The 27,386-nt window shown below is 42.4% G+C and overlaps 3 protein-coding genes and 1 long non-coding RNA gene across 7 annotated transcripts; 2 read left to right on the top strand and 2 right to left on the bottom strand.

Annotated features, from left to right (window-relative positions):
- Positions 1-1,462: 1,462 nt before the first annotated feature.
- On the top strand, positions 1,463-3,803 carry LOC119027010. 3 transcript variants are annotated; one of them, XM_037111794.1, is made up of 3 exons: positions 1,463-2,302; positions 2,708-2,852; positions 3,581-3,803. In XM_037111794.1, the coding sequence occupies exons 1-3, from the start codon at positions 1,505-1,507 to the stop codon at positions 3,631-3,633; spliced, it is 996 nt and encodes a 331-aa protein (XP_036967689.1). In that variant the 5' UTR covers positions 1,463-1,504; the 3' UTR covers positions 3,634-3,803. The 3 variants fall into 3 exon arrangements, with proteins under 3 accessions (XP_036967689.1, XP_036967691.1, XP_036967690.1); XM_037111796.1 differs by having other exon boundaries at positions 1,464-2,302; positions 2,738-2,852; XM_037111795.1 differs by having other exon boundaries at positions 1,465-2,302; positions 2,732-2,852.
- Positions 3,804-3,970: 167 nt separating this feature from the next.
- On the bottom strand, positions 3,971-6,958 carry LOC119027044. The gene is made up of 2 exons (XR_005077281.1): positions 5,778-6,958; positions 3,971-4,311 (listed from the first exon to the last, which is right to left on the bottom strand). It is a non-coding gene; the product is annotated as an uncharacterized LOC119027044 (long non-coding RNA).
- A 2,853-nt stretch (positions 6,959-9,811) lies between these two features.
- Positions 9,812-13,796, bottom strand: LOC119027035. Its single transcript, XM_037111850.1, has 3 exons — positions 13,659-13,796; positions 11,930-12,771; positions 9,812-11,257 (listed from the first exon to the last, which is right to left on the bottom strand). The coding sequence occupies exons 2-3, from the start codon at positions 12,743-12,745 to the stop codon at positions 11,096-11,098; spliced, it is 978 nt and encodes a 325-aa protein (XP_036967745.1). The 5' UTR covers positions 12,746-12,771; positions 13,659-13,796; the 3' UTR covers positions 9,812-11,095.
- Positions 13,797-15,482: 1,686 nt separating this feature from the next.
- LOC119027004 (butyrophilin subfamily 3 member A2-like) lies at positions 15,483-21,665 on the top strand. Of its 2 annotated transcripts, none has more exons than XM_037111787.1 (6): positions 15,483-15,700; positions 18,046-18,384; positions 18,619-18,832; positions 18,936-19,000; positions 19,175-19,294; positions 19,745-21,665. In XM_037111787.1, the coding sequence occupies exons 1-6, from the start codon at positions 15,652-15,654 to the stop codon at positions 20,335-20,337; spliced, it is 1,380 nt and encodes a 459-aa protein (XP_036967682.1). In that variant the 5' UTR covers positions 15,483-15,651; the 3' UTR covers positions 20,338-21,665. The 2 variants fall into 2 exon arrangements, with proteins under 2 accessions (XP_036967682.1, XP_036967681.1); XM_037111786.1 differs by having other exon boundaries at positions 18,043-18,384.
- Positions 21,666-27,386: the final 5,721 nt, after the last annotated feature.

Below are 27,386 nucleotides of genomic sequence, written 5' to 3'. Positions count from 1 at the left end.
AGTCCAACATGCACCAGGAACAGGTCTGACTTACTGCCGGCAATGCCAACAAAGCTCCTGCTCCGGTCGTACAGGGACGGTACAGCCCTTAGCAGAGGGTCTCCGACCCTGTACTCCTGGAGCACCTCCCACAGAATGCCACGAGGTACACGGTTGAATGCCTTCTCCAAGTCCACAAAAAACATGACATGACGTGTCAACCAAGACAGCCCCACAACATCCAGAGACTTGAGGTACTCAGGGCTGATCTCATCCACCCTCGGTGCTTTGCAACCGAGGAGCTTCCCAACTACCTCATTGACACAGTGATGAATGAATCCACCTTTGAGTCCCCAGCCCCTGCTTCCTCTATGGAAGGTGTGTCAGTGGGATTGAGGAGATCCTCGAAGTATTCCTTCCACCGCCCGACGATATCCCCAGTCGAGGTCAACAGCTCCCCACCTCCACCGTAAACAGTGTTGGTGGAGACCTGCTTCCCCCTCCTGAGGTGCCGGATGGTTTGCCAGAATTTCCTCAAGGCCGACCGATAGTTCTCCTCCATGGCCTCCCCAAACTTTTCCCAGACCTGAGTTTTTGCTTCAGCAACCGCCCATGCCACAGCACGCTTGGCCTGCTGGTACCCGTCAGCTGCCTCAGGAGTCCCCTGAGCCAGCCATGCTTGATAGGACTCCTTCTTCAGCTTGACAGCATCCTTTACTTCCGGTGCCCACCACCGGGTTCGGGAATTGCCACCACGACAGGCACCGGAGACCTTACGGCCACAGCTCCGAACAGCCGCGTCAACAATGGAAGTGGAGAACATGGTCCATTCAGACTCAATGTCCCCAGCCTCCCTCGGGATCTGGTCAAAGCTCTCCCGGAGGTGGGAGTTGAAGACCTCCCTGACAGAGGGTTCCACCAGACGTTCCCAGCAGACCCTCACAATACGTTTGGGTCTGCCGAGTTTGTCCAGCTTCCTCCCCTGCCAGCGGATCCAACTCACCACTAGGTGGTGATCAGTTGACAGCTCAGCCCCTCTCTTCACCTGAGTGTCCAAGACATACAGCCGGAGGTCAGATGACATGACCACAAAGTCGATCATTGACCTGCGGCCTAGGGCGTCCTGGTGCCACGTGCACATATGGACACCCTTATGCTTGCACATGGTGTTCGTTATGGACAAACTGTGATTAGCACAGAAGTCCAATAACAAAACACTACTCGGGCTCAGATCGGGGAGGCCATTTATCCCAATCACACCCCTCCAGGTAACACTGTCGCTGCCTACGTGAGCATTGAAGTCCCCCAGTAGAACGATGGAGTCCCCAGTTGGAGCACTCTCCAGTACCCCTCCCAGGGCCTCCAAGAAGACCGGGTACTCTACACTGCTGTTCGGCCCATAAGCCGAACACTATCTCTAGCCGGTACCGCTCAACCTCCTGCACTAGCTCAGGCTATTTCCCCCCCAGCAAGGTGACATTCCATGTCCCCATGGCCAGAATTAAAATGTCGGTGACTCATCCAAATGGTATTCAAAAGCAAACACAGAAACAACACAGACCTGCAGGACGAGTTCACGAGTGGGCGGGGAGAGTTCATGTTCAGGAGGAGAGCGTCTGTCTGCAGGTATCTATTCATTCCTCACCTGCAGCCGCTCAGGTCAGACATGGCACCGCTATGGATGCTTGTCTTCGGGATTTATATCATGTGCGTTTCGGGAAAGTTGGTCAACCTGAATGATACCGTGCAGTTAACGGTGAACGGGAGCTGCGCAGCTGCCGACATGCAGCTGGTCCGGGTCCAGAGGACAGGACACAACACTCGGACACTTGCCAGACTTGTTGGCGGTGTGTGGCAGCCCGCTGAAGACTACAGGGACCGGGTTCATCACGTCTCAGCCTCCAGCGTCAACCTGACCTGGGTTAACTTCAACGATGATGCGTTTTATGAGTTCACTTGTAAAACTGATCTTATCACCATCATCGACATGACTGTGGTCTTCTCCTATGATGTGAGAGTGTCTGAGGGGGAGACAGCCAGGATCCCCTGCTTCTCCTCCACGGAGCGGACTCAGGGTGTACGGTGGGAGAGGGACGGGGAGCTGGTTCTGGTTCAGAACCGCTCCCCCAGATGGCCTGAGAGTAGACTGTCGGTGTCCCCTGTCTGGGTCCAGACTGGAGACTTGTCCCTGACTGTGGAGGACGCTCAGCTGGAGGACGGAGGGAGCTACGTTTGTTACACCGTGGATGGAAACGGAGAGAAGACCAGAGGAAAACCTGATGCTGTGAAGTTTGTCGTCCAGCATTTTGGTATTTTTCAACAGGTGAGTCACCTCAGTGCTCAAACTGCGTGGTCAAACCTGTTCCTCAGCTGCACGTTATCTGTAATCATGATGTCCGTCCTCTGAGGCTGCTGTCAGTTATTTCAAACATTTCCATTAACGCATTAATTCACTGCAACAACAGATATTGTGGCTCATTGAATCATAAAAACTAAAATCTTCACTTATAAACTCTCCAAAAGAGTCGAGTCCAGGAGAGTTGTTTCATCTGTTCCTTGTGCGTAATGACGTGTGTAAATGTGGAGAGACGTCGTGTTTTTTGCTGCTGCTGGTGACGTCATAACTCGTGTTGGGCCTTGTATTCTGATTGTAATATATTTGAATACAGCCGCTGCTATGATCATTTAATTTATCAACCAAACGCATGTTTGTCTTTCTCTCCCACTGCTGCCGACACCGGAACCTGAGAAGAAGCAGATTGGACCTGGATTAATTGTCTGCATAATCCTCATTGTGCTGCTCTTCTTCATCTGCGTTCTGTTGGGAGTCTATGTGTGGAAGACCCGCAGAGCTGGAGGTGTCAGAACCAGAGGTGGGGGACTCGAGTCACGTGACTCGACTCGAGTGGTACTCCAGTCGAGTCGGGTGACTCGAGTCCAGTCGAACTCGAGTCACATGACTCGACTCCAGTCACAGTTGTCTCGACTCGAGTCACAGTTGACTCGACTGGAACAAGAGTCGTAAATTTGAGGACTTCAGACTTACTTGACTAACACTGATGAAAGACTCGACTTGACTTTGACTTGGCATTCATAACTTGAGACTTGACTTAGACTTGGCACAGATGACTCGAAAGTCTTGGCTTTTCATTCTTTCTTTCTTTATTTGCGCATATTGAGCCCTCAGCCACTGTATGACGCGGTACATGCTGTGATTTTGGCCGAGGTCTTGGCTAAAGCAGCTTGAAATGTAGGCGCTCACAACCCAACACGACACCGTGGCAATGCCTTAGAGTAATATTCTCAGCTGTCAGGATGTGCAGTATCCTGCAGTACCAGGGCTGATATTAATCTAATCTTATTCTTGTATTCATGGGTTTGAAGAAATATATAAAATTGATCAACTATGCAGTTACATCATATTATTGACTAACTCTTCTGTTTACTGTGTCTACAGATATGAAGAATATATTCATACAAACTTCTTGTGACTTGTTGGACCTTAGCCATAACTCGACTTGACTTGCTCTGATTTTGATCACAGTAACTTGAGACTTGCTTATGACTTGGACGTATGTCACTTACTCCCACCTCTGGTCAGAACCCCCCCGCAGATACAGATACACAGAAGGCACTTCTGCGGAGAGATCCTGATCAGGTTCCTGATGGAGGGGCCCACAGAGCGGAGCCATGACACCCAGAAATCAGCCCCACATATTAATGATTTTAATTATTACGACCTGATTAAGATCAATGATGGTTCAACTCTGTTTCTGAATGACACATCATCTGCTTCTTTAACAATAAATGTGGCTTGATTTTAAGAATACGACCATCTTTTTGTTCATGTTCGTGTGTGTGTGTGTGTATTTGAAAACGTTTTAAAATCAATTTCAGACGCAGGAAAAATAAAGATTTCCAGTTAAAGAGCTGCTGCAGAATCATGTTGGTACATGAAGTCCTGAGAGAGAACAGACTGAACCTCTGTGGGTCATTCTGTGATGTGTTTTATTCTTCCACACTTCATCACTGATGCTAAGAGAACATTAGGACGATCAGATGTTTCTGACAGAGTTCATTAGAGACATTACATGATGAACACAGTGATCCGGCCCTCTCTGTGTTCAGCGGTGAGGCTTTAAAGGCTGCAGGTTTATTTTCTCCGTGCAAGAGAACTCACAAAATGCATCATCGCTGAGGTTAGTCCGGTTCAGGTTGACACTGGAGGCTGAAAAAACATGAATCTGGTCCTTGTAGTCTTGAATTGACGAGTGCTGAAACTGTCCTCCGGACCCAGACCGGCTTCATGTGGACTCATAGTCATAGTCCTCACTGCACAGGAGAACAAACAGAGGAAGCATGTGAGAAACAGTCTTGTGTCCTGTGCTGTGATTGGTTGCCTCTACAGAGCCTTTCTCACACACACAGAAAAGGAGTTTGTCAGCTTTTTTGTTCCTTGATGAATTCACACACGAAGCTGTTTGAAATCTCTGGAATGTGGCACTAACTGTTCTCTGGAACAGGAAGTAATCCCCAGCAGCTCCGCTGACTCGGTGGTGTTTTTATTTACACGTGCAGCAGCGTGACAGGAATGATGAGCACAGATGAGAGAAGCCGGTCTGTCAGTTTGATTTGTGTTTGTTGTGTTTGTTCCTGTTACGGGTGCGTCAACATTTAAGTTCATGTGTCCAGAATACACTCTGGTAGCATACGCATAGGAATATATTGCAGAGTGTAACGCCTGTTTAGGTGAGTGGCATTTTGGGAAATATGATGTCATATGATGAGGTCACTTCTGTGGCATTTTGGGTCAGAGCAGAAACAACTCCAGAGTAAAGTTATTCTACACGTGGTCCACGAGGAGCACAAGGCACTTTTCTGTGGCATCACATCGGTGGGAGACGGTGTGTTGCCAGGCAGATTATTTTTAGTGTGTCCTCAGTTTATAGGTCTCTAATGTGAAGTGTGCTAAACAACACTAATACACATCAGGCCTATTGTGGATTATTATGGACTATTGTGGCAGTGGATTGTTGTTAACTCTACTGAGTTTCTTTCTTTACCACATTTATCAGAATATTTATTGTCACAATATAATTTGAACAAAGTTGCCTTTACATTCCTACAGATTAGTTGTGTTTTTGATGTATTACTTTGTTTTTTTTAATAGAATCATAGTAACACAAATGAAAGTCAGTTTAAAGTAAACTACACTATATCTGACCGTTACTTCTGCCCACAGAATATAGATAAAGACCACATCATCAGGAACAGCAGTCCACGTTGTAATACCGGTGAAATATACACAAACATGTTCGAAAATGAAAACTGCTTGAAAGTGACAACTTTGAAATTTGGTGCACACTTTAAAGGGACACTGTGCTGTATATTGCAACGTTTAATATAAAAACAAATTATTATCTCAGCATTAGTGCAACATAACTTAATTATATAGTATGAATAATGTGTTTAAGACCTTCAGCACCACCGGACCAGGATGTTTAAGTTAAAAAAATGTCGTTTAGCATGTTTATAATAAACATTTTTGAGGAACACTGCATCAGTTTTCATTCATTGACCTACAGAGGATCCACATTGTTCATTTTCTATCAGTTCAGCTTGCTTGATTTTAATTTGAGAGAGGTTTTCACACCTCGAGCCTGTTTACTTTTAAAATATAATAGATTGTTGCATCTTTGTGGATCAGTCACAGGGTTAGGAACCCATCCATCCATCTATCTGACAAAACAGGGGCCCCCAAACAGACAGAGAACATGTGTAATATCCTGAGTGCTCACCGAGGAGGAGCGGTCATGACGTCCAGGATCCTCCGTCCTGTTCAGGTAAACATCCACAAGGGAACAACAGGTGTGAGGACGCTTTACTCCAATGTCAGGGTCCATACAGGTGGACGTCCTGGTGCTCCGTCCTCTCCTGTGAAGACAGAAATCACATCAATTAAACATAAACCAGCACGTCTGATAATATGAACCAACAGGATTGTTTACAAACAAGGGAAGAAACTATTGTTTTGTGACTTTTATTGTGAAATTTGCTCCTTTTTTTTCAGATTTCACACCAACACTTCCTGTCTGTCTGGATGACTTGCTTATCTTAATGTGACGTCATGTTTTTGTTTTTTTTGTTTGTTTGTTTTTTTGTTTGTTTGTTTGTTTTGCCAGTTCCCAGAATGCATTTCTTCCTCACATGGCTCTCCATGACGCATTCAGGTGTTCATACTGTTGCAATAAATTAAAAAAAAATTAAAGAGGTGCTGCAGAATCATGTTGGTACATTTAGACTTAAAAAAAAAATAAGATTTGATTTCAGACAAAATATATGAGTTTTAAAATCGAGTTTGCTTTTCAAGAAGTCCTGAGATAGAACAGACTCAACCTCATTCTGTCTCTATTTTATTCTCACTTAATATTCACATGACGTGTTTTATTCTTCCACACTTCGTTTCTCTAATTTAATTCTAAGAGAACATCAAGACGATCGCATGTTTCTAACAAAGCTCATTAGAAACACGACACGATGAAAACAGCGATCCGTCCCTCCGTGTTCAGCGGTGAGGCCTTCAAGTCCGCCGGTTTATTTTCTCCGCTGCAGAGCAAAAGCACATGAAGGCGTCATCACCAGAGTTTCGTTACAAAAGCGGCGCGTCACAGTAATTTATTAATGCCAGTGGTGACGGAGTAAAGTAACGCGTTACTGATGATATGGACAGCGACCTTCCGCCGCCTGCAATTCATTAAAGGTAATTTAATGATCTGTGGAGGTTATTTTGATGAGAGTAACTGCAAAGTAATTTAATGAGATAATTATTACTCCACGCACACAGTAATGTTGTGACGTAATGTATGAAAACACCCGCGAGACTTTATTTTAAAATGTATTATTATTATTATTATTATTATTATTATTATTATTATTATTATTATTTTCAAAATAAATCAAGGGGGGAAAGCTGCACTGGTTTTATTTTGAAAAAAACGTGATTGTGATAAACACACACACACACACACACATCAGAACCACTAGAACCAGGACCCGGTGCTGTTCTGAGTCTGCAGTAAGTAACTGATTCATTTAAGCTGCAGGACCAGCGCACTGTTTTAATCCTTACAGCTAAAAAGGTACACACACACACACACACACAAACACACACACACACACACACACACACACACGAACATAAACGAAAGATGGTCACATCTTTAAAATCAAACCACTTTTATTCTTACACAGATACGATACATATATATAAAAAGCCAGCAGACAGCGGGGTTATATGAGTGTGACGCTGAGTGAGATAAACCACATCAGTGTTGACCGTAATAATTAAAATCATGAACATGTGGGGCTGGTTTCTGGGTTATGTATTGGCGCGGCCTTCAAACTATATACAACTTTTTAAATTGTGTTGATAGGCCGAGTAAAACCGGAGTTAAGATCAATATTGTCCGCCACGTTTTTTTTTTCGCTGACACTGCCGTCATGTTTGCTGCAGGGTGAAGCGATTAAAAAACGGGCTGCTCTCTCTAAAGTTTCCGCATTCCAGCACGCATTCCTGGTGCTGGAAAATTTCATCACACCAACCAATCACAAAATCGTATGATGAATCACGTGATTTGGTTGCTAAGGGACAGGGGAAGATGTGGGAGGGACGGTGACAGAGAGAGCGAGTTGTGAGAGTTCAGAGATTTATGACATGTAGCGTGTTTGGAGTGTGTAATTATTGTGTCACATAGTGTTTGGTGTGGTGTGTTTAGTGTGTAGTGTAGTCGGGTTTTTTTTTGTTTTGTGAGTCAAAACAATGAGGAGACTGCTGAATGTGTGGCAGGAGAGCCGAGAAGCCCTGAGTTTGAGGCATTGCCTGCATTTAAACGTAAATAGTTACTTATAACTTTGTACATTTCAAAAAACTTATGCACAATTTGAGCAAACAACAATTTGTATTTGCGTTCTAAGTAATAAAATTGGTTTATTAAACGTATTTGTGGTTTTCACAGTCCAAAATCTAACTTTTTCCTGCTCGGATTTTTATGATTTTTTTTTTTTTTTTGTGATTTTAGGTCCATTGTGTTAATACAGTGTGTCAAAATGAAAAAATAACTGTAGAGTCACACATGTGAGGTTGTGCTGTAAAATAATGACACCAAACAAGGCAAGGTAAATCGTTTTTTAAGGTGAAATATAATGGTAAAATCAAAAATAGTCAAAAACGGCCAAGTATACCCTGAACTCCTAATACAACTCAATCATTTCTGTCTTTAGGAAGTTTCTGTGAGACAGAAATGACTAACAAACACTAACACAGTCATTTGCTCTCTCTGCCCACTTGTAAGTGAAACTCCATTCATTTCCTCCGGTTTTTGTATCGCTCATTTTACACGTCAAGTCAATTGATGCCATGTTGGTTTTAAAAAGGCGCGTCTGCTGCTGCTGAGAGCCTCACACAGAGTTAAACATATGCAGATTATATCACAAAACGAGATGAATTGGTTGATTAATCTGCCCCTGCGAATACCTATGTGCTTACATTCATTTACTGGCAAACTCCGCCCAGCTGATGCAACACCCGGTTAGTAAACAAGTGGACCCACTCTGGCTGTGAGCAGTTTGTGTGACGATGCTGCGTTCAAAGGCTGCAACAGGCCACTATCCTCGTTCGTTTAATAACTCAAAACAATGACTGTATTTCCATCTCTCTCCATTCTTTGTGTTTGTCAGTGTTTTCTCAGCATGTAGACCACATAAGACCAGGTCCTGATCAAAAACCACTGTGCCTAGACTTGTCAAACATTCATTATAACACAGTTTAGATCCCTTTTTGCATTTTCACAAACAGTGGCATAGTGGTTTTGGATCTGGACCTGTTCATTTGAGGTCCGTAGGTATCAAACAAAAATGTCCCCACTCAACCGAAAAACAATCCAATAACGAGTTCATGTTTGGCAACACTATTTGGCTACGGGGAAAATGCAGCTCTTCACACAGAATAAGGAAGTCTGTGTTTTAAGTTGAATTTACTGACATTGTCCCCCGAGTCGATCACACCGGAGCCCTTTCTGGAGCAGCACAATGGTTAGATATGGATATTTTTAGTATAATAACTGGTGAGAATTCTCAACCGGGAAAAAAGGCAGAAAAAAGGTTTGGAAAACACAAAAAACCTTAACGACCCCAAATCACAGAGATGCTGATTCACACGGGACTAATATTATCACACGACCTCTGTGTTTGGTGAAATATGGGAGGTAAGTTGCGGTGGAATTTTTACTTTACAAATTACAAACACTATGAGGGGGAACCGGCCGAGTTCTGCTCTACATGTGTTAACAAACCAGATGACCACTACACTTCACTCACGGCCTCTAACACACACAAACACTGAGCCACATCTTCCTCGCCTCAGGTCCTGGACCAGTCCCACATAGTAGGACCAGGACCTCAGGGACCCCCTGGAGCAACATGACAGTGAGACTCCCCTCTTCTCATCCACTGAGCACCAAAAACATTCAGAACGTTTCATTTGAAAACACATCCAGCACACAAACAGACCTGCTGAGACAGGAGAGCCTACAGGAACAACACACACACACACACACACACACAACCACACACACACACACACACACACACACACACACACACCTGCACAATGCCACACCTGCAGCTGCTTCTCTCTCACACACACACACACACACTCTCTCTCTCAATTCAATTCAATAAGCTGATTGATGATAATAATAAAAATAAAGATAAATACATTAAAAAAAAGGTGTGTGTGTGTGTGTGTGTGTGTGCATGTGCGTGCGTGCGTGCATGCTAGTGTGTGTGTGTGTATCATATAAAGGTAACAATCACAGAACAATAATCAGCTAATTAACAAGACATCAGTGTGCAGGTAAGAGGGTTAGCTTTATTAGCATAAAGATCAGGTCAACAATATCATCAATACTGACAAAGCTTCAAGTATTGTACAATCAAAATACAATTCATTAAATAAAGTAAAATAAAACAGATAGGTGAATAAAAAAACAAAACAAAAAAAATGTGTGTGTGTGTGTGGCTGTGTTTGTAGAGCTTTGGTTTAGACTGACTGGTCTACAGTTATATTTTAAATGTAAATGTTGCTTTTCCGATTTTAGCTGCGTTTTGTATTTTGAATAGATGCGTTTTCCCAATGATTGCATGAGATGTGTGTTTAGTGTGTTCAGTGTTCAGTGTTACAGTGTAAAGCATATATTGTGTTTCCAGCGTCGGTGCTTTTGTTTAGAGCTCGGTCAGCAGAGTTGGAGGTTGTGATGCTTTGGGCAGAGCAGCACGTCATCCACTGTTACTCTACAACAAACACCAGAATGTTTTTTTTAAAAAATCTGATCCCGAGCCAGCTGAAGCCGCTGTCCTGTTAGAAACACTGCATGATGTCTCAACATCCAGCTGTTTCATCTGTAAGCGTGTAATCTCAGTAGTAGTAGTAGAGCAGTGATCGATCAGACAGTGTATCGATCTCCGGTGAGGCCTTCAGAGCCGCCGGAGAGCAAAAAAGCAAAGGGACGTGAAGGCGTCATCACCAGTGTTTCCTTACAAAAGCAACGCGTCGCAGCAATTTATTAATATCAGATTATAACGGAGTAAGTTTTTGAAAACAACACTGGTTATTATCTTGTAATGTTTCTAACGAACGCGCTTGATTAGAATCACGTGATCGTCTTAATGAGCGATGAGGAGTGGAAGAATAAAACTCCTGCCAGACTTTATATTGTAAAATGTATATTTTCAAAATAAATCATGGAGGGAAACAAAAACCTCACGGACGTGAACAAAAGATGGTCACAGTTTTAAAAACAAACCTCTTCGATTGTAAATGAAGCAGATGATGTGATATAAGAAGCCAGCAGGGAGCGGAGTTATATGAGCGGTGTGAAGCTGCGTGACGCACAGAAAATAAATCAAACCATCGTATAACTGTGTGAATGTGAAAATTCATGCAGGTGACTCCACACTGATGGTTTTTAAATTGGCTGTCGAACCAAAAACAAAAAAAAAAAAAAAGATAATAAGATAAATAAAAACACCACTAAGCGTCTCCTAAGCGATGACTCCATCAGGACCTCCCTCCAGAGGGACCGTCTCTGCTCCTCCAGCCTCTCCTCACACTGACCCTCCACAAGCCGCAGAAGGTAACTGCGGCCGTGAGGAGCAGCACGTTGAGGATTATACTGACGATGAGTCCAGTCTGCTCCTGGTCCGGTCCCGGTGTCGGCTGCTGCGAGAAAAATGGTTTCATTATTAAATGAAGTTAGCAAAGCAGCGGGTACATTCAAATACAATACAATCATGATACAAGGACACCTACAGAAACCATAAAATACTACAAACAATATATATTAAAAACAAATTAAAAGAAACTATAAAATACTATAAACAATATCAATGTATATATTGTTATATTATATATTTATAAATATAAATAAAATTAAATAAATATTTAAAATGCTTAAGTAGAAGAGAAAAGGTAACAGGAACACAAGTTGCGAGAAGTATAATAATAATAATAATAATAATAATAATAATAATAATAATAATCACACACAGCCTGTCTGTCTGCTCTCCTCCCTCACCGGGAGCAGAAAACGACGTCTCTCCACATTTACGCGCGTCATTACGCACAAGGAACAGCTGGCACAACTCCTGTCTCGTCTCTTTTGGAGAGTTTAGAAGTGAAGCTTTTGGTTTTTATGATTAAATGAGCCACAATATTTGTTTACTCATCAACTGCGTTAATGAAAATGTTTGAAATAGCTGACTGCAGCCTCAGAGCCGCTATAAAGACATAACCGTCTCTTTAAGAAGCGCGTGGACATCATGATTAAAGACAACGTGCAGCTGAGGATCAGGTTTCATCACGCGGATTGAGCAAGGCACTGAGGTGACTCACCTGTTGAGGGGCATCAGTGGGAGCAGGGCGGTTCCTCTGGACGGTCACCTTCACAGCAGCAGGTTCTCCTCTGGTCTTCCCTCCGTTTCCATCCACGGTGTAACAAACGTAGCTCCCTCCGTCCTCCAGCTGAGCGTCCTCCACAGTCAGGGACAAGTCTCCAGTCTGGACCCAGTCAGGGGACACCGACAGTCTCCCCTCGGGCTGTCCGGAGGAGCGGGTCTGCTCCAGAACCAGAACCAGCTCCCCGTCCCTCTCAAACTGTGCGCTCTTCCCCTGGAGCTCCTCCGATGGGAGGTGGCAGGGGATCCTGGCTGTCTCCCCCTCACACACTCTCACGTCATAGGGGAAGACCACAGTCAGCTGGATGGTTCTGATGAGATCGTTGTTGCAAGTGAACTCATAAAACGCATCATCGTTGAAGTCCAGCTCGCTGAGTTTGACGCTGGAGGCTGAGACGTGATGAATCCGGTGCTTGTAGTCTTCAGCGGGCTGCCACACACCGTGGACCAGTGTTGCAACCGTCCGAGGGACGATGGGGTCCGTCTTCCGAACGCGGACCAGCCGCATGCCGCCACCAGCGCATTCCTCTCTCACCGTAAACTGCACGGAGTCCGCAAAGTTCACAACCTCTCCAGAGACACGCACAGAGCAGAGAACAAGGAGGATAAAGACCGACAGGAGCTGTGATCCGGCCATGTTCAGCCTGGAGGGATGACTGGAAGGTGCTACCCTTCCTGCGCGCTGGGTGGGAAAAGAGGAGAAGAGCGCAGCAGCAACACTGTCAGCAGCAGCCGCCTCATTATGAATGACCATCCGCCCTCTGCTGCCCCTGCCTAGCACTGCACATACGGAGGAGAAATGAATAGCGAAAAACAAACAAACCGTAAAGATAGAAAGCAACTGAAAATGATATTGAATAAATAGGAAAGCAATGACAAGAAAATTAAAGAAGTCTACGCTGTTTTGTGGACTATATTTGGCATAAAGGTGACCAGATACTGACTGCTGCTCCTCTAAAGTGAGCTTAAAGTAACACATTTCAACTGTTCGGTCACTTAATCTGCAATTCAAATGTATAAAATCATCCTTTGTGTTTAGCGTTCCTGCCCTGTGAGAGCCCCCCCCCAAAAAAAGTGTATTTTCAGGTTTTGTAGGAAGATTTCCTCAAATCCTCAAACACATGCTGAGCAGATCATGACTTCACAGCCCCACACATAATCCATAACCTCCTCCAGACAGAAGATATAAAGCGTTTAAAACCAGTTTATCCTCCTAAATCCAGACTTAATCACCAGCTCTCACTGGTGTGTGTGTGTGTGTGTGTGTGTGTGTGTGTGTGTGTGTGTGTGTGTGTGTGTCATTGTTAATGGTTACTGACCTCTCGTGGCAGCTGATGAGACTGCAGAAGCCTTTTCACAGATTGAGGCGTTCAGGAATTTCAAAAAATGATGCTTGGTCCCAAGTTGCATTATGGGAAATGTAGTATCCGGTGTTGACCTCATACAAGGGCCCACAAAAAAGTCTGGATGACAGCCTGAAAATGTGCACTGTCCCTCCAGTGACTACTAAGCGGACTGCGTAACAAATCTAGGTTCAAAATGCAAATTTGCACCACGGGGTTTGTATCGTACGCCGGCAAAACGAGGGTCAATGTCAAACACTTCGTTACATTTATCAATAAATAATTGATATCAATAAACAAATAGCTCCATCAGACTGTACTCACCACTCAGGCTGTCAGTCTGATCCTCTCCTGATGTCCAGCGAAGGAACAAAACATCTGTAATATCCTGAGTGTTTACTGAGGGGAGTTTTTCAGTCTCCTGGAAGAGAAGCGTCCTCCTCACCAAGTCCAGGATCCTCCATCCTGTTCAGGTAAACATCCACATGGGAACACCAGGTGTGTGGATGGTTTAATCCAGCGTCAGGGTCCATACGTGAGGCTCCTGGGAGGACGTCCTGGTGCTTCATCCTCTCCTGTGAAGACAGAAGTCCCTCAGCGTCCACGGTGCGACTACAGCAGCAGGCGGAGGTAAATAAGGGTGGAGGTCAAGGTCAGGTCTCATATAGGAGTGACTGTTTTGTGTAGACTTGAAACTTGGAAAAACGGCAAACTTGAACACCAACATACTGCGGGTGAAAGCAACAACAGCCTGTTCTGTTTTCTGCATCTCTGATTTATTTCCCTCCCTTTTCCTGCAAACACAATTGTCTTCAGATGTTTGTGAAAGGCTGAATGATGATGAGGAACAGCCTCCTCCCCCGTCTCCAGTTCAAACACTGCAAAAACTGAGGGGGTGGGGGGGACATTTGACCCGGGTCCAAGTCTGTCTCACAGCTGTTCTGTTGCTCACTGCGTAGCTATGTGGGTCGGTCAGGGCTGTCTGAGCACCAAACACATTCAAATCACAGCCTACACTTCTATATATATATGACATCATGTATATACACTTGTAGACGTGTATGTACTTTATTCTGTTTGACTGTCAGGGTCTGGCACAACAATGTAGGAAAACAAGTTCAAACTTTATGAAAGTCTCTGGTTTCTTGGCTGACACTCAAAAAACCTTCGCTCTCAAACACCACATGCCGACTTAAGTACAAGCGTCTAAAGTCTGATTCCCTGTAGGGAGTTAAAGAAAAACACCAGCAGCTTACCGTCACAGTCCCTGGAACAACCTGATGGCAACACGCGAAGAGGGTAGAAAGTTAAAACCTGACAGACACTTTCACGACTTCCCATGAAGGGATGAAAAGAAGATAATAAGTCCAGTATCAGGACGTGAGCTGACACGTCTAACTCTTCCCTTGTGTGTTAGTGAGTCACTGTTGACCAAGGGGCTGGACCTCGCTGAGTCTCAGTGGGAGTCTCCTCATGTTCCCATTTTGTCCTATCCTGTTCAAGAACACAGATTTTCACTCACTGAGCCAAGAAGTCAGAACAGTGAGTGACTAACAGGAAAACAGGGTGACAGAACTTGGATGGGCTCGTCACGAAGCTGAACACAGATCAGATTTTACAGAATGTAGGATACAGAACATTGCATGATAGGATGTTGGGGTGCTGAGGGGCTTTGACGAGTGCCGTATTTACAAGAAGGCACCAAAACTAAGAATTTGTCAGAAACAGAGTTTCTTCAAGTTTATAAAGTTTCTTCTGACTCAAAAACTCACAAAATTGAGAATTTTTTAAAGGGAGTCTGGTGAATTTATCTCCCTCTTCATCTTCTTGCTGGTGTTGACTGTCGTTGATGTCGCAGCTTTGACGTGTCACATATTTACTATTATTTACTAATAATGACACATTAAACATGACTCAAGCTGTGTCTGACTTCCTGTGCGTTCATCATTTAAATCATTTTAAACAATTAGTAATACATTTGGGCAATAGATGGAATATTAATTCAGTGGCAGAATCATATATAAATAAATTAGAGTATTGGGCCCAAATGTTGCTCGCGGTAATGTCCAAACCGATATTTACTGAGAGGTCCAAAAAACTTACTACTGTAATTTTAGAAGTAGTGGTGGTAGTTTCCGACGTGTCATGAACGCCTCACGCGAAACCGAAAGTAATCAGGGCGTTTGTTTGATAGAACGTGCCAGACGAGCGACGACAGGAGGCTGTGATATCGTGCTTTAAAGTTCAAACAATCGATTAATTGTTCTTTAAACCGGATTATTCGCGTTGTTTCTTTAGTTTTTGCCTCTTCTCCGCCATGTTTCGTCGTCTGTTCCAGCTCGCTGCGCTGCTGCTGCTCTGCACAGGTATGAAAGAAGTTTGACGTTTTTTTGTTTGTTTGTTTTTACACCTGAGCGCTTTAATTCATTTTGATTAGGCTGAGAAACGAGTTACGTCTTTATAAGACTCCGTACATTTTAATTGAAATGAAAGTAATTATAGTGTCTTTGGTTGCAATCGCACAATAATGGAAAGAAGAACGAGGAAGGAAGTTGATAAATCTTGAGAGTCAGTGTTGCATGATAAGATGGTGCGTTTAGTGATTCATACAGGTGCTCTGAGGGTCTTTAACGTATGCCGAATTTACAAGAAGGCACCAAAATTAAGGTTTTCTCTAAACAGAGTTTCTTAAAGTTTATAAAGTTTCTTCTAACTCAGCAACTCACAAAATTGAGCGATTTTTAAAGGGAGTCTGGTGAATTTGCTGACTGCAGTTGATGTAGCTGCTTTGCCCTGTAATGTGTTGGTGTAAACTTATGATGTCTCCTGGAGTGCAAAACATTCTCAAATTGTTGTAAATTATTTGCTAACGTGTTATCCAAAAAAAAAAAAACATTAAATATGACACCTTGCCTCTGGTTTTGCAGGTATTTGGTCATAATTGCAATTTTATGTCATCGCAATGTTCGAGTTCAGTAAGACAGCTTTTAGAGGACAGTGGCATAACAACCAAATCAACAGAATTAATGTTAGCGATGTCTGTTTCTTCAAAACTAAAAAATATGTTAAAACATAATGTTTATTTATGTGACACCTTTACATTTGTTCAGGCTCAAAGCTGCGTCTACGCCCTGCTTAGGTTCAGGCACAAAAGGTCAAGAAACCTCACGGCTCGGCTTGAAATAGACTTCCCATATTAGTGCCCACAGACGATGTTAGAAATTTCCCTTGTTCCCCAAAAGAAAAATCCAGTTGCGTCACTACTAAAACGTCTCATGATGGTGGAGATGGTCCATGTTCCCGTGAAAAATGGCCGCCTTTGTTCACACCAAAAACAGCTGGAAATCTCTTGGAAAGACTTGAACTGCAGGTCACCACTTGGCAGTTTTTGGCTTTTAAAAGCAGCTTATAAAGTAGCTTCAGTGTGAGCAGGGTGACAGGAGATCAGTCGCATATTGTCTTGGACAAAAACTTGGATCCAGCAGTGGGTCATGTGTGGAAAAGACATTCCACCCTGTAGGCAGATAACAGGGAAGAAATATCTTCCGCACAATGTAGGGTGGGGATTCGTTAAATTTCCCTGAGTCATTGTGGTCGTCTGAGGGAAAGGAGAAGTTAATACTCTGCTCTCCAACATGATCCTGCAGCTGCATTTCTCTCTCTGGCTGCAGTCGTTCGGCCACTTGACGATATCAGACTGTTGTCCCAACACTGATGAGAGCGAAAACCAACTCTGTGTTAAGTTTATTGCTCAAATGATGATAATAGTAATAACAAGGAGACTCTTGAAGACACTTGAAAGTTTAAAAAGCAGGATAGAAACTACTATAACTTCCTCTTTTTGTCTCTGACTTACATTTGCTCCCACATATGACGTTGATCTTCAAAAGTGATTTGTAAATTATGTGCTTTCATTGAGAAATGACTCAGTCACTTCCTCATATAGCTGGAGGCTGTGGGTTGTTTGGCAAGGGTTACTGAAACAGGAGTAAAAAAAACAAACGCTGTTATTGCGGATTCATAAGCTTTTGACTTGGTTAAACTCATTTGTGGAACTGAAAGGTCAAAGTTGACTTGATTTTAAAGTAGCAGCAGAGATCTTGTCAAACCGTTCTGCTGCTGTAAAGACGACTGGATAGTTTCTGTTGGACAGTTTATTCAAGTGTTAAGTCGACTTCCTTGTCTCAGGTGAGTTGAAGCAGGAAACTAGACGACTAGGGCTGGTTACTGGACTATGATGCTTTTATTGCACTGACCGAATCACTTCCAGACTTTATAGTCTTACTGTACGATACCCAATTTCACTACCTAAGGAGCATGCAGCATGTCTGTGCCAAGATCTGATAGTGCTGCTTGACTGGCATCAGGTTATGCCCACAGATGTGTAATATCATCTTTTGTTACAAGCAATTTCATAGAATTGCTGGGAGGCATAATCAGACTCAAGGTTTTGTATCAGTGCAGGTGTTCTTTTAACGACGCCAAGCCTTAAAGACGACACGGCGTAGGTAGCTGGACAGGTTTTGTAAGAAAAACAATAAACACAAGACAGTTGAATACAGAAACTGAAGGTGAATACTGAATGGAATGGAATATTTGAGAGAACAATAAGATGTAACAGGCTTTTGCAACACAGGTGAATCTTGTTTGTTGCTGGTTTTAGTCTTACAACACAACAGGATCACCGTGTTTTTTGTGTTTTTGCTAGCAGAAGCCTCGGGAGAGAGCGAGCCAGCGAAGGTTCAGGCTCTTGCCGGCGAAACAGTCGTTCTGCCCTGCCAAACCAATGCCGATGACCTCCCAGCCATCGAATGGTCCAAGGAAGGTTTGGCTCCCAAACGCATTATCCTCGCGTACCGAAACGGCCGTGACGTCCACGGCGAGAAGAATGAGCTCTTTCATTACAGAACGAGCCTCATCATGGACAAGCTGAAAGACGGAAACATCTCGCTGAGGATTTCCGGCGTGCAGCTCCCCGACGCGGGAAAGTACACCTGCAAGACGATCCGGAATCAAGTGGCGAAGGAGGTCATGGTACAGCTTTCTGTGGGTACGTCCAGTCGAATTGATATATTTGCATTAGTTGTTGTTCTTTATTTCATCTGCAACCCAAAGATATTCACTTTTAATAGCCATGAATTCAAGAATATTAATTTTTATTCAATGCTGAAGCTTAAACTCGCTGCAGGAAAGGAAGTAAGTATTCCCAAAATGTCAAACTGTCCCTTCACCTTCCCGGAGACCTGTTTCTAAGGTCACACCTTGTATAATTCTTGGTTTCTAGACGCAGTTTCTGAGCCAAAGCTGTCAGCTGTTCCCGCTGTCGATGGTGGAGTGACCCTGCAGTGTGAGGCCGACTGCTGGTGCCCGCAGCCCGAGATCACATTTCTTGACAAACACGGAAACGTCATCAGTGCCGAAGAGCCAAGAACTCATCCGGATAACAGAGGATGTTTCAACGTCACCAGGAGAATGACTTTACAGACTTACACCAGCAGGTTCGACTTCAGTTTAATACTTGAGACGTAGATGTTATTGATGAGAATAGTATGTTAAAAAACGACCTAAACTAAATCTTGATCTCCCGTCCGTTCATCGCAGCGTCACCTGCAGAGTTCACCAGCCTAAAACAAACCAGACGAGGGTTGCAGAGATTTACATACCAGGTAAGATCGAGCTAGGACGACCCACCTTAACGAACATCAGCTCTGTTATTCAGTCAGACACGATTAGTTTAGCTACGAAAATGTGCTAACAATTCCCTGTATTCTTCTACAGTTGCAACAAACCAGACAGGTTTTCTCTTTCTTACTTCTTCTTAATCTTTCTCATCATTTCAGATGACTGCATGAGATCCTGCACTCGAACTGCCGTCATCGCCGTCGCTGTTGCGATCGCAATCCTTCTCGTGATCCTATTTGCATGTGTCGCGATCACAAACAGGAAGTGTGGAATAACTGGTGAGTTGTTAACAGTGGTTTATGTTGAGAGGGGATGGAAAACTTCATCCCCAGCTTCTTCTGTTAAATACTGTAAAGACATAGATGTGTGCAGAGCATTTGTGTTTATTGCATCTTTTGAAATGATGTTGAGACAGCAGCTTATCTTCACCACCAGAGGGCGCCAAAGTCTGGCTTCACTGAGGGCAGATCAGCTCTCGTCAGACAGACTTTACTGAGACACTTAAACCAGTTTTTGCTCCTGACAGCTGAAGAAACTTTGAAGGTTTAACCGATGAACCTGGTGTTCAAGGTGCTTTGTCACACAGAACCATCTCCTCTGTAGAACTTTCATACTGGACTTAAAGCAGTGATGGAAAAAATTGGTTAAAATCTGTTTTAATTTCTGTTCTGTTTGCGCCTTTTCTAGTACTGAAACTGAAAATCCATTTTCATCTCTTCTTCACACAGTTGGGGGACAAAAGTCCAGACAATCACTGAGTACAACAAGCAGGAATGTAGACATCTACCCTCGGGGAACCGCCACCACTGACCTCCTGAGGAAACTAGATGAGCTGGAGTTGAATCCTCATGAGAAAGAAGACATCGTCCGCAAACTAACTCAACACCTGAGTTACCTCGTCTCTGAGAGGAGCGCTGTTGTACCCAACAGCCTTCGCAGATCCTCTCCCGTCACCCCGCCACCCGTTAATCCAACCTCCAACATTCCCCACAGCGACAACCCAAAACCAGCGGCCTCGACCGGCAGCCACCGTCCAAAATCTGTCAGCTTTGCCCAGAATGTAGACCTAAAACCGGGTGTCTCAGATCCAGCATCCAGCCCTCACAACCCCAGCAGCCCTGCTCTTCCCGCAGACACCTCTGCTGTTCTTCCGCCCAGTTTTTCTTCAGATGGAACGTCCATTAAGCGTACGATGAGCCTCCCCGCGTCTCAGCTTCGTCTGAAACCTGTTACCAAGCTCCAGCGTAGATACACCATGATGCCCAGCAACCGCTTCAGTCCTCTTGAAGGTCTATCTGATGATGAGCAAGCGTTGTTGTGATCAGAACACAGCAGAGATGGGACCAGGTTTGGCAGAAATTGAAATTTGAGATGAACAACTCGCGGCTGCTGTCGGCTGGACAGAAGTTTGGGTTGTGTTGACGTAAAAAAAAAAGATGGCATATCAGACATTCACGAAAAACCTGGTACCCACAGAAACACGATGAGTTTTAGTCTCGAAGAAAAAATTGGGAATTTACAACCAAAATCTGCATATTGTAACCCTAACCTGAAAGTGAACACTGATTTATTGATTGAATCCAGACCACGATCTTCTCCTCGACATAACCAAGGAGTTTTATTATCATAATGTAACCAACTGCGACTGAGAACAGAACATTTTAATACTTTAATACTAATAATAATCTGGGTTTTTAGAGCGTCCTGACATTTTATATCAAAAAATCATCAAATTAACTCGACACTGTGACTCATGAACAGCAACTTAACTGGTGCTCAGATGCAAATACAGCTGAGAGGCTTGAATTAGATTCAATTAGCGACTGTTACAAATATGCCATTTTTTAAAAAAGGAAGCCAGAAGTCATACAGTGAGAAGAAAGAAATCATGTAAAGAAATCAAACTGTAGATGCATCATTTTATAACTGTGTCAAACTATTTGGTGCTGAGAGATTCCTCGACCAGCAACTCTTGAAACGTTTACTATGCATGTTTTTTGGGGTTGAACTGACCCTTTAAACCCAGCTGTCTTTCAGCAAACGTGCCTTTTTACCTCTTTATCTCTATCTTATCACTTCAGCATTTACACTTTGTTTACCTGTTGCAATAAGCTTTACAAGCAGTGTTTTTAAAAAATATATATATTTACAGCCATCATGCTAATTACATACCAAATGTTATCTCTGATGGGTCGAGGTTTGCAGGCTTTAAAGATAAATATATATTTTTCTTCCTTTTGAGGTACATTGTTTTTTTATATGTAAAACACATTCTGGGGTCTGAGGAAGATTAGTGGCACCAACTTCAACGTTTTTACTTTTAAAATACTAAAATGTAGTTAGCACTTGATGGGATTCATGCTGATATTCACTTTATTTTAGCCTTTTTCATGGTAGTGATTGTATTTTTTACTGTAACACAAGTTTGTCTGTTCATATGCCGTCTGTCTATTTCATAACCTTTATTTCAAGATCTTTGCACATTTCTGCACGTCTTACAGTATGTTTATATATGGATGAGGGTGATTTAAAAAGGGATCTGTAAAAGGGTTGCAATGGTATGAGATTTTCAAGGTTCACTAATTTTCACAGTACTACACAGTTGTTACTGTCAACAAAGAGCCTCAAAGCTACTGTGAACACGGAAGGTTTTTCCAGGATGAATAAATGCGGATATAAACTGGAAATATGATCAATATATGTTCTAAAAAACACTAATATTAAAAACTGTAGATTAACAAATGTATAAGGTACCGATACCATCAGTTTTCATACCGTGAAACTGATTACTGCTGCAACTCTTCTGTGAAAGTGTCAGTAAGTTACTTGAAACTTGAGTGACTTTTATTCTAGTGTTTGTTATTTGCTTGTGCATTCATCAAGAGAATATCAGGAGAAAACACTCAGATGTTTGTTTGAAGCTCTGATGTTCGAATAACGTTGGCTTGTTTTCCATTTTTGAATTGTGTGCAATTAGGGGTGTAGCAAGCTTTTCAAAAGTACGGGGGATGGATGTGGGGGCGGGGGGTATGTAACGCTGTTACTGTGATAATAAATAACACTTAAATATTGAATCTGTGTCTATAATAACCACACCCTGACATGTAAATGTGACATATGTCTAGGTTCATCTAATTTAATTCTAAATGTGGACAACTGACTGCATAATATATGAATCAGAAACAGAAATACTTTATTGATCCACGATGAGAAATCGCAGCATTAAAGCTGCTCCCATTCAAAGTCAAGAATATTCAGAAGAATAGTAATAATAATAATAATAATAATAATAATAATAATAATAATAATAATAAGCACTTTGTAGAAGGAGCTTTACAAAGTTCACTCCACTGACTCTTATCAGTTCACGGGGCAGAGCTGCTGACACAGAGCGGCCAGAAAAACTGAGCGACCGTTTGTGCAAAATTGCTGAAAAACTGCAGAAAATGTGTGGGTGTTAAACTGGCTCAGCAGGAAAATTGTGGATGTTAAAACACCCACATTCCCCAACGGGTGCAACGCCCCTGTGTGCAATACACAAACACAGCACGTCTTTCTTGAAGAAAATGTCTGAACATAATTCAGACAGCTCTTACATTTGCTGACAGATCAGTGTGACAGTTTCCAGAAAACAGGGGAGATTCTAGGTAGTGAGTGAAAAAAAAACTGTGAAGCAATTTTCTTGTCTGATAAAATAAATTCTCTGAGTTAACATTGGATCTGACCTTTTAAGAGTATAGTTTAATTTCTCTAAAATGCAGACATGTATTGTGCCTAATCATTCACTTCCATGGCTATTCTGAGAAGTATTATTAGTCTGAGCTGTTTTGTTCTTAGTTCTGACTTTAATTCCAAAGTTGTCCTTTCAAAGTTTGTGTAAAGCAAATTCAGCCATGTTCTTCTAAACACATTAAATAGGTCATAAATGTATTTCTTTAAAACATGTTTTAAAGAAATACAATTATAAATAAATACAATTATAAATGGTTAAAATTAAATTATAAATGGTTGAAAGGCTTTTTACATGTAAAAAGCCTTTCAACCATTTATAGCTGTGTTTCAAAATTTCTGTGTTCAGGATTTAATGGGTGGATCAGAAATCACGGCCGCGTTACGTAACACGGCTAAGATTAGCATAAACCCACCCTGCTGCGGAAGCGGTATAAATACGTTCAGCGCACATTAGCATCGATGGTTTTCTGCTCACTGCCCGGTCTCGGATACCGTCTCTTACGATAGCTTGCATCTAGCTAACCAGTCAGCTAACCAGTCACGTCTCCTCCACGTCGCTCCTGCATCTTTCCTGGATGCCACAGTGTGCAGAGTAACGGCGCCGTTAGCTTATTTAAGTTTCGTACGGACTACAATTTTGTCAAGAGGAGCAAATGTGGAGCGTTCAAAATCACCACCAAAGTAGTATTTTTAAAGTTTTTTGGGGGCCTGCTGGAACATTCCTGACCTCCTTATAGGTTAATAGATTTATCTATAGTAAATAATCTATTATTCAAAATAAAATTTAGGCTGTTCAAATTTAAATGTCATATGATACATATTGACATTTTTCCTACAAAACGTTGCATATCATCTTTATCTTACATGTTTTTGGTGAACAGGATGGAGGCAACATGGCTGGCAAACCAGTGACCACTGTTCAAGGCAGCGTTTAAACGTTTATAAGCATGACACCACTGCATATTTTCACATTGACTCACGTTGATTTTCCGAACCCTAACCGAATGGTTTTTGTACCGAAACCTGACCTTAGCACTAAGCACATCGTTGCCACGACATGAAATTGAAAATTGAACCCTAAAGCCAAAGACACAGCGGTTCTTCGTGTGAAAGAGGAACAATTTTGCAAAAGCTGCTGTCTTGATAAGAACGTGGCGTCTTTTAACCACAGCGTGATCTTTCTCTGTCATTCTGAGTTGTATCATTTGTTGTCAGCCATAATTTGATGTGATTTGAACTAAATTGCAGCTGTAGAAAAACACCTAAAATGATCATCTGTTGACGTTGTGTCCATTTGCTCTGCTGTCATGGTACACCTCCTCTTCACCTATACAACCTGAACAACTACCACACTGACATACTGTGACCTCCCAGATCCCACGTTTGTATATTTCTTCTTTAAATAATCAATATTTATTCAAAATGTCCCTATTAAAACTAATTATACAGTTATATTTTACATTCAGTGCTGCTGATTAAGGAAGTAAAAAAAAAAAAGCACTTCTTTTGTGTTTCTCACAAATTTAGCTTTAAAGTAAGAATTCTTAGAAAAAAAGTCAGAATTTTAAGAAAAAAATTCAGAATTCTGCGAAAAAAGTAATTGGGTTGGGTTTCTTCACCGGCTTCTTTCTTTCTGACCAATGAAGGTTCATGGAGAGCAAACACATCACTGATGGTAAGAACACACCCACTGTCATTGCAGTATATAAAAATCAGACATCCTCCAAAGACTCAGTTGAACTTCGAAGAAGACTGTCTGGTTTCTACCACTGTGTGAACCAAAAGGACGCCTGCTCACCTGACTGTCCGGAGACCTGAGGGGCGGTAAGCTTTATTTTTGTTATTACTTAAAATGTATTTTCTGCTTCATATTTCTCATTTTAGTGTATATGAATTTGCTGCTGCGGAGTGTGTATATTACAACTGACCCAACTAATGGCTTTTTGCATCTCTACATTTTATTTACATGCATTATTTCCCAACATATTAACTCATAGAAAATCCTCTGTGAATCTTGCACTAGCAATTTCCGTATTATATATTTAAAATCTTAAGAAATAATTTAAAACTGAAATAAATATCAATAAAAGTTTTAGTTTTTCAATTATTTAGTTTCATACCATCGATCTGGTCTTGAATGACTGAAACTATCTTCTATAATTTGAACAAAAGAGGATTAAGGCAATAAATTGTTTTTCTCTGAATTCTGACTTTAATTACAAATTTAGCTTTGAAGTAAGAATTCTTAGGAAAAAAAGTCAGATTTAAAGGACAAATTTCAAGATTCTGGTAAAAAAAAAAAGTCAGAATCTTGAGGGAAAAGTCGGAAATATTTATTTGGGAAAAAAGAGTTAAAATTAAAGTAAAGGTCTGCCCTAAAACATTGAGTGGCCCTAATCTTCTTTTTAACTTTGAAATGGTTTACTTGCGTTACATGATGTTGGTCAGAACTGCTGATCTGTTGAGACCACAGAGCACCAACTGAAGGCGTCAGTCTTAGTCTCTTCTTACGATTGTTGTTACAGTAAAATGGTGATTAAATTCCACTTTGGTACTGAGACATTTACACCTGAAGCCTGAACAACTTCAACTCAGATCCAGTCAGTAACATTTATTTAGACTTGACATGGAACAGTCGACTTTTCACGGTGGTCAGAAACCGAATGAAATCAGATGGAGATGCAGCCTCCAAATGTGTACGAATTCTGCATTAAAAGATCTAAAAACAACTATAGTTTTCTTACATATTTTGTTGATTTGTGTGCTTACATTATCTCAAATATTTCCAACGATGTAGGTAACTCAAGGCATCGGTGCGTTTCATAAGGTTGTCAGTTCCAGGAGAGTGAGGAAGGAAGCTGGCGAACAAGACTAAACTTAAAGTCAAAAGCAACCTAGGCTTTTTTTGTGAATGTATATGAGTCAAACCTTTGTGTGACAGCATAATTACGACGAAAGAAGCACTTTTAACAGTTGCTGTTTTTGGGTCAAACTCATTTTCAGTGGGAGTGCTACGGGCACTTTTTCGATAGCATCAAAATCTCTATTTTTAAAACACCAGGAAGGCTCAACGCAACATGAAACTTTACTCACCTCTAGCCAACCGAGAAGTATCAATCTCAGAATGAAAGTCACATATTGTACATTTCACTTTAATATTTGCTAATTCTTCGTGTTCTCTCCTCTGACCTAATAATAGTGTTTGATGATGGCACTTCTGAAGATGTGGTGCCTCCTGCCCTTTGCTGCCCTCCTCCTTCTATCCATCATTCCCACAACAGCTGAGGTGGTGAGGTTGATGTCGAACTGTACCGGGTTTCTTCTTCAGGAAACTCCACCACGTGTTCCAGGAATCTTGGAGGGGGGGAATATCCTGAACCAGAAAAGATACAAACCCATCTGCCAGACTTTGAAGAACTTGAGAAGTTTTGTGACGCTCTATGACACCACAAACAAGATCCCAGTGTTTTCTGCTTCCAAATACAACGGAAGCACACCAGGGAGACCCAAACCACCGTGGAAGATAGAACCACAGGTAGGTTTTTTTTTTTTCTTCTTACTTACTTTATAACTGACTTGTCTGCATCATTAACTTGGCTTTCCCATTATTACAGCTCGAGGACCCCAATGTGGACAAGAACATGAAGCCATCAGAGAAAGGCAAGCGCTACAAGAAACAGGCTGGGGAACGTGATTACATAAATAATACTCAACAGCTCGATAGAGGGCATTTATTTCCAAGCTCTTACGGACATACTGAAAATGATAAGAAATCTACATTTACCCTGACCAATGTTGTTCCACAAGCAGGCCCATTCAACCAGGGAAGCTGGAGTAAAATGGAGCAGTGCATCAAATGTGTTATGGATGACTACTGCATCAACAACAATGGTCAGGTGGAAGGCTTTTTAGTAATTGGAGCACAGCCAGGCAAAAAGAGACTCAACAAAAGGGTTAATATTCCCTCCATGCTCTGGTCAGCTTTCTGCTGCTACAATAGCAGTAAGGGATGGCTAGCAAGTGCCCACTGGGGCCAGAACATTCCAGATGGCAATAAATATCTGCAGACAAAGACCTTGGACGAACTCCATAATAAACTGTCAACCCCAAGCTCAAGATTTGAAGCTTTTCCTGGGACAAAATGTCCCCTCCACACCACTGTTGCTCAATTTTACCCAGAAGTTAATTCAAAGTCTAAGGACAGACAGTGCAATTGTCCACCACTCATTTCAACTACTTCTGCCGCTCCAACAACCGTCTCAACCCCTCCAGTCTCAACAACTGCACCTTTTATTACCACATCTGCCCCACCTAGATCCACATCTGGCCCTCTTTCTACCACACCTGAAACTGCTACACCTGGCTCTTTTACTACCACATCTGCATCTCCAGCAACTACAACTGGCCATGCTACAACACCCAGTTCTCCCTCAACTACTGCTACTACACCCATAGCTACAGAAACACCAACAACCCCTGTGATCTCTAGCTCCACCATTCGTTGTCTCAGGTCTTGCAGGTCTAGGTTCTTTGCTAGGAGATGTCTTCATTGCATTAGGTACTGCTTTAGCAGGACTGGCAGGGGCAAAATATTCGGCAAAAAATCTCTCTATCAATCTGCCTCCTGGTATTGTCACT

This window comes from Acanthopagrus latus, chromosome 10 (genome assembly GCF_904848185.1).
Source record: "Acanthopagrus latus isolate v.2019 chromosome 10, fAcaLat1.1, whole genome shotgun sequence".
Taxonomy (NCBI): domain Eukaryota; kingdom Metazoa; phylum Chordata; class Actinopteri; order Spariformes; family Sparidae; genus Acanthopagrus; species Acanthopagrus latus.
The sequence above is the reverse complement of the archived record's forward strand: the minus strand, read 5'-3'. Positions and strand labels throughout refer to the sequence as shown.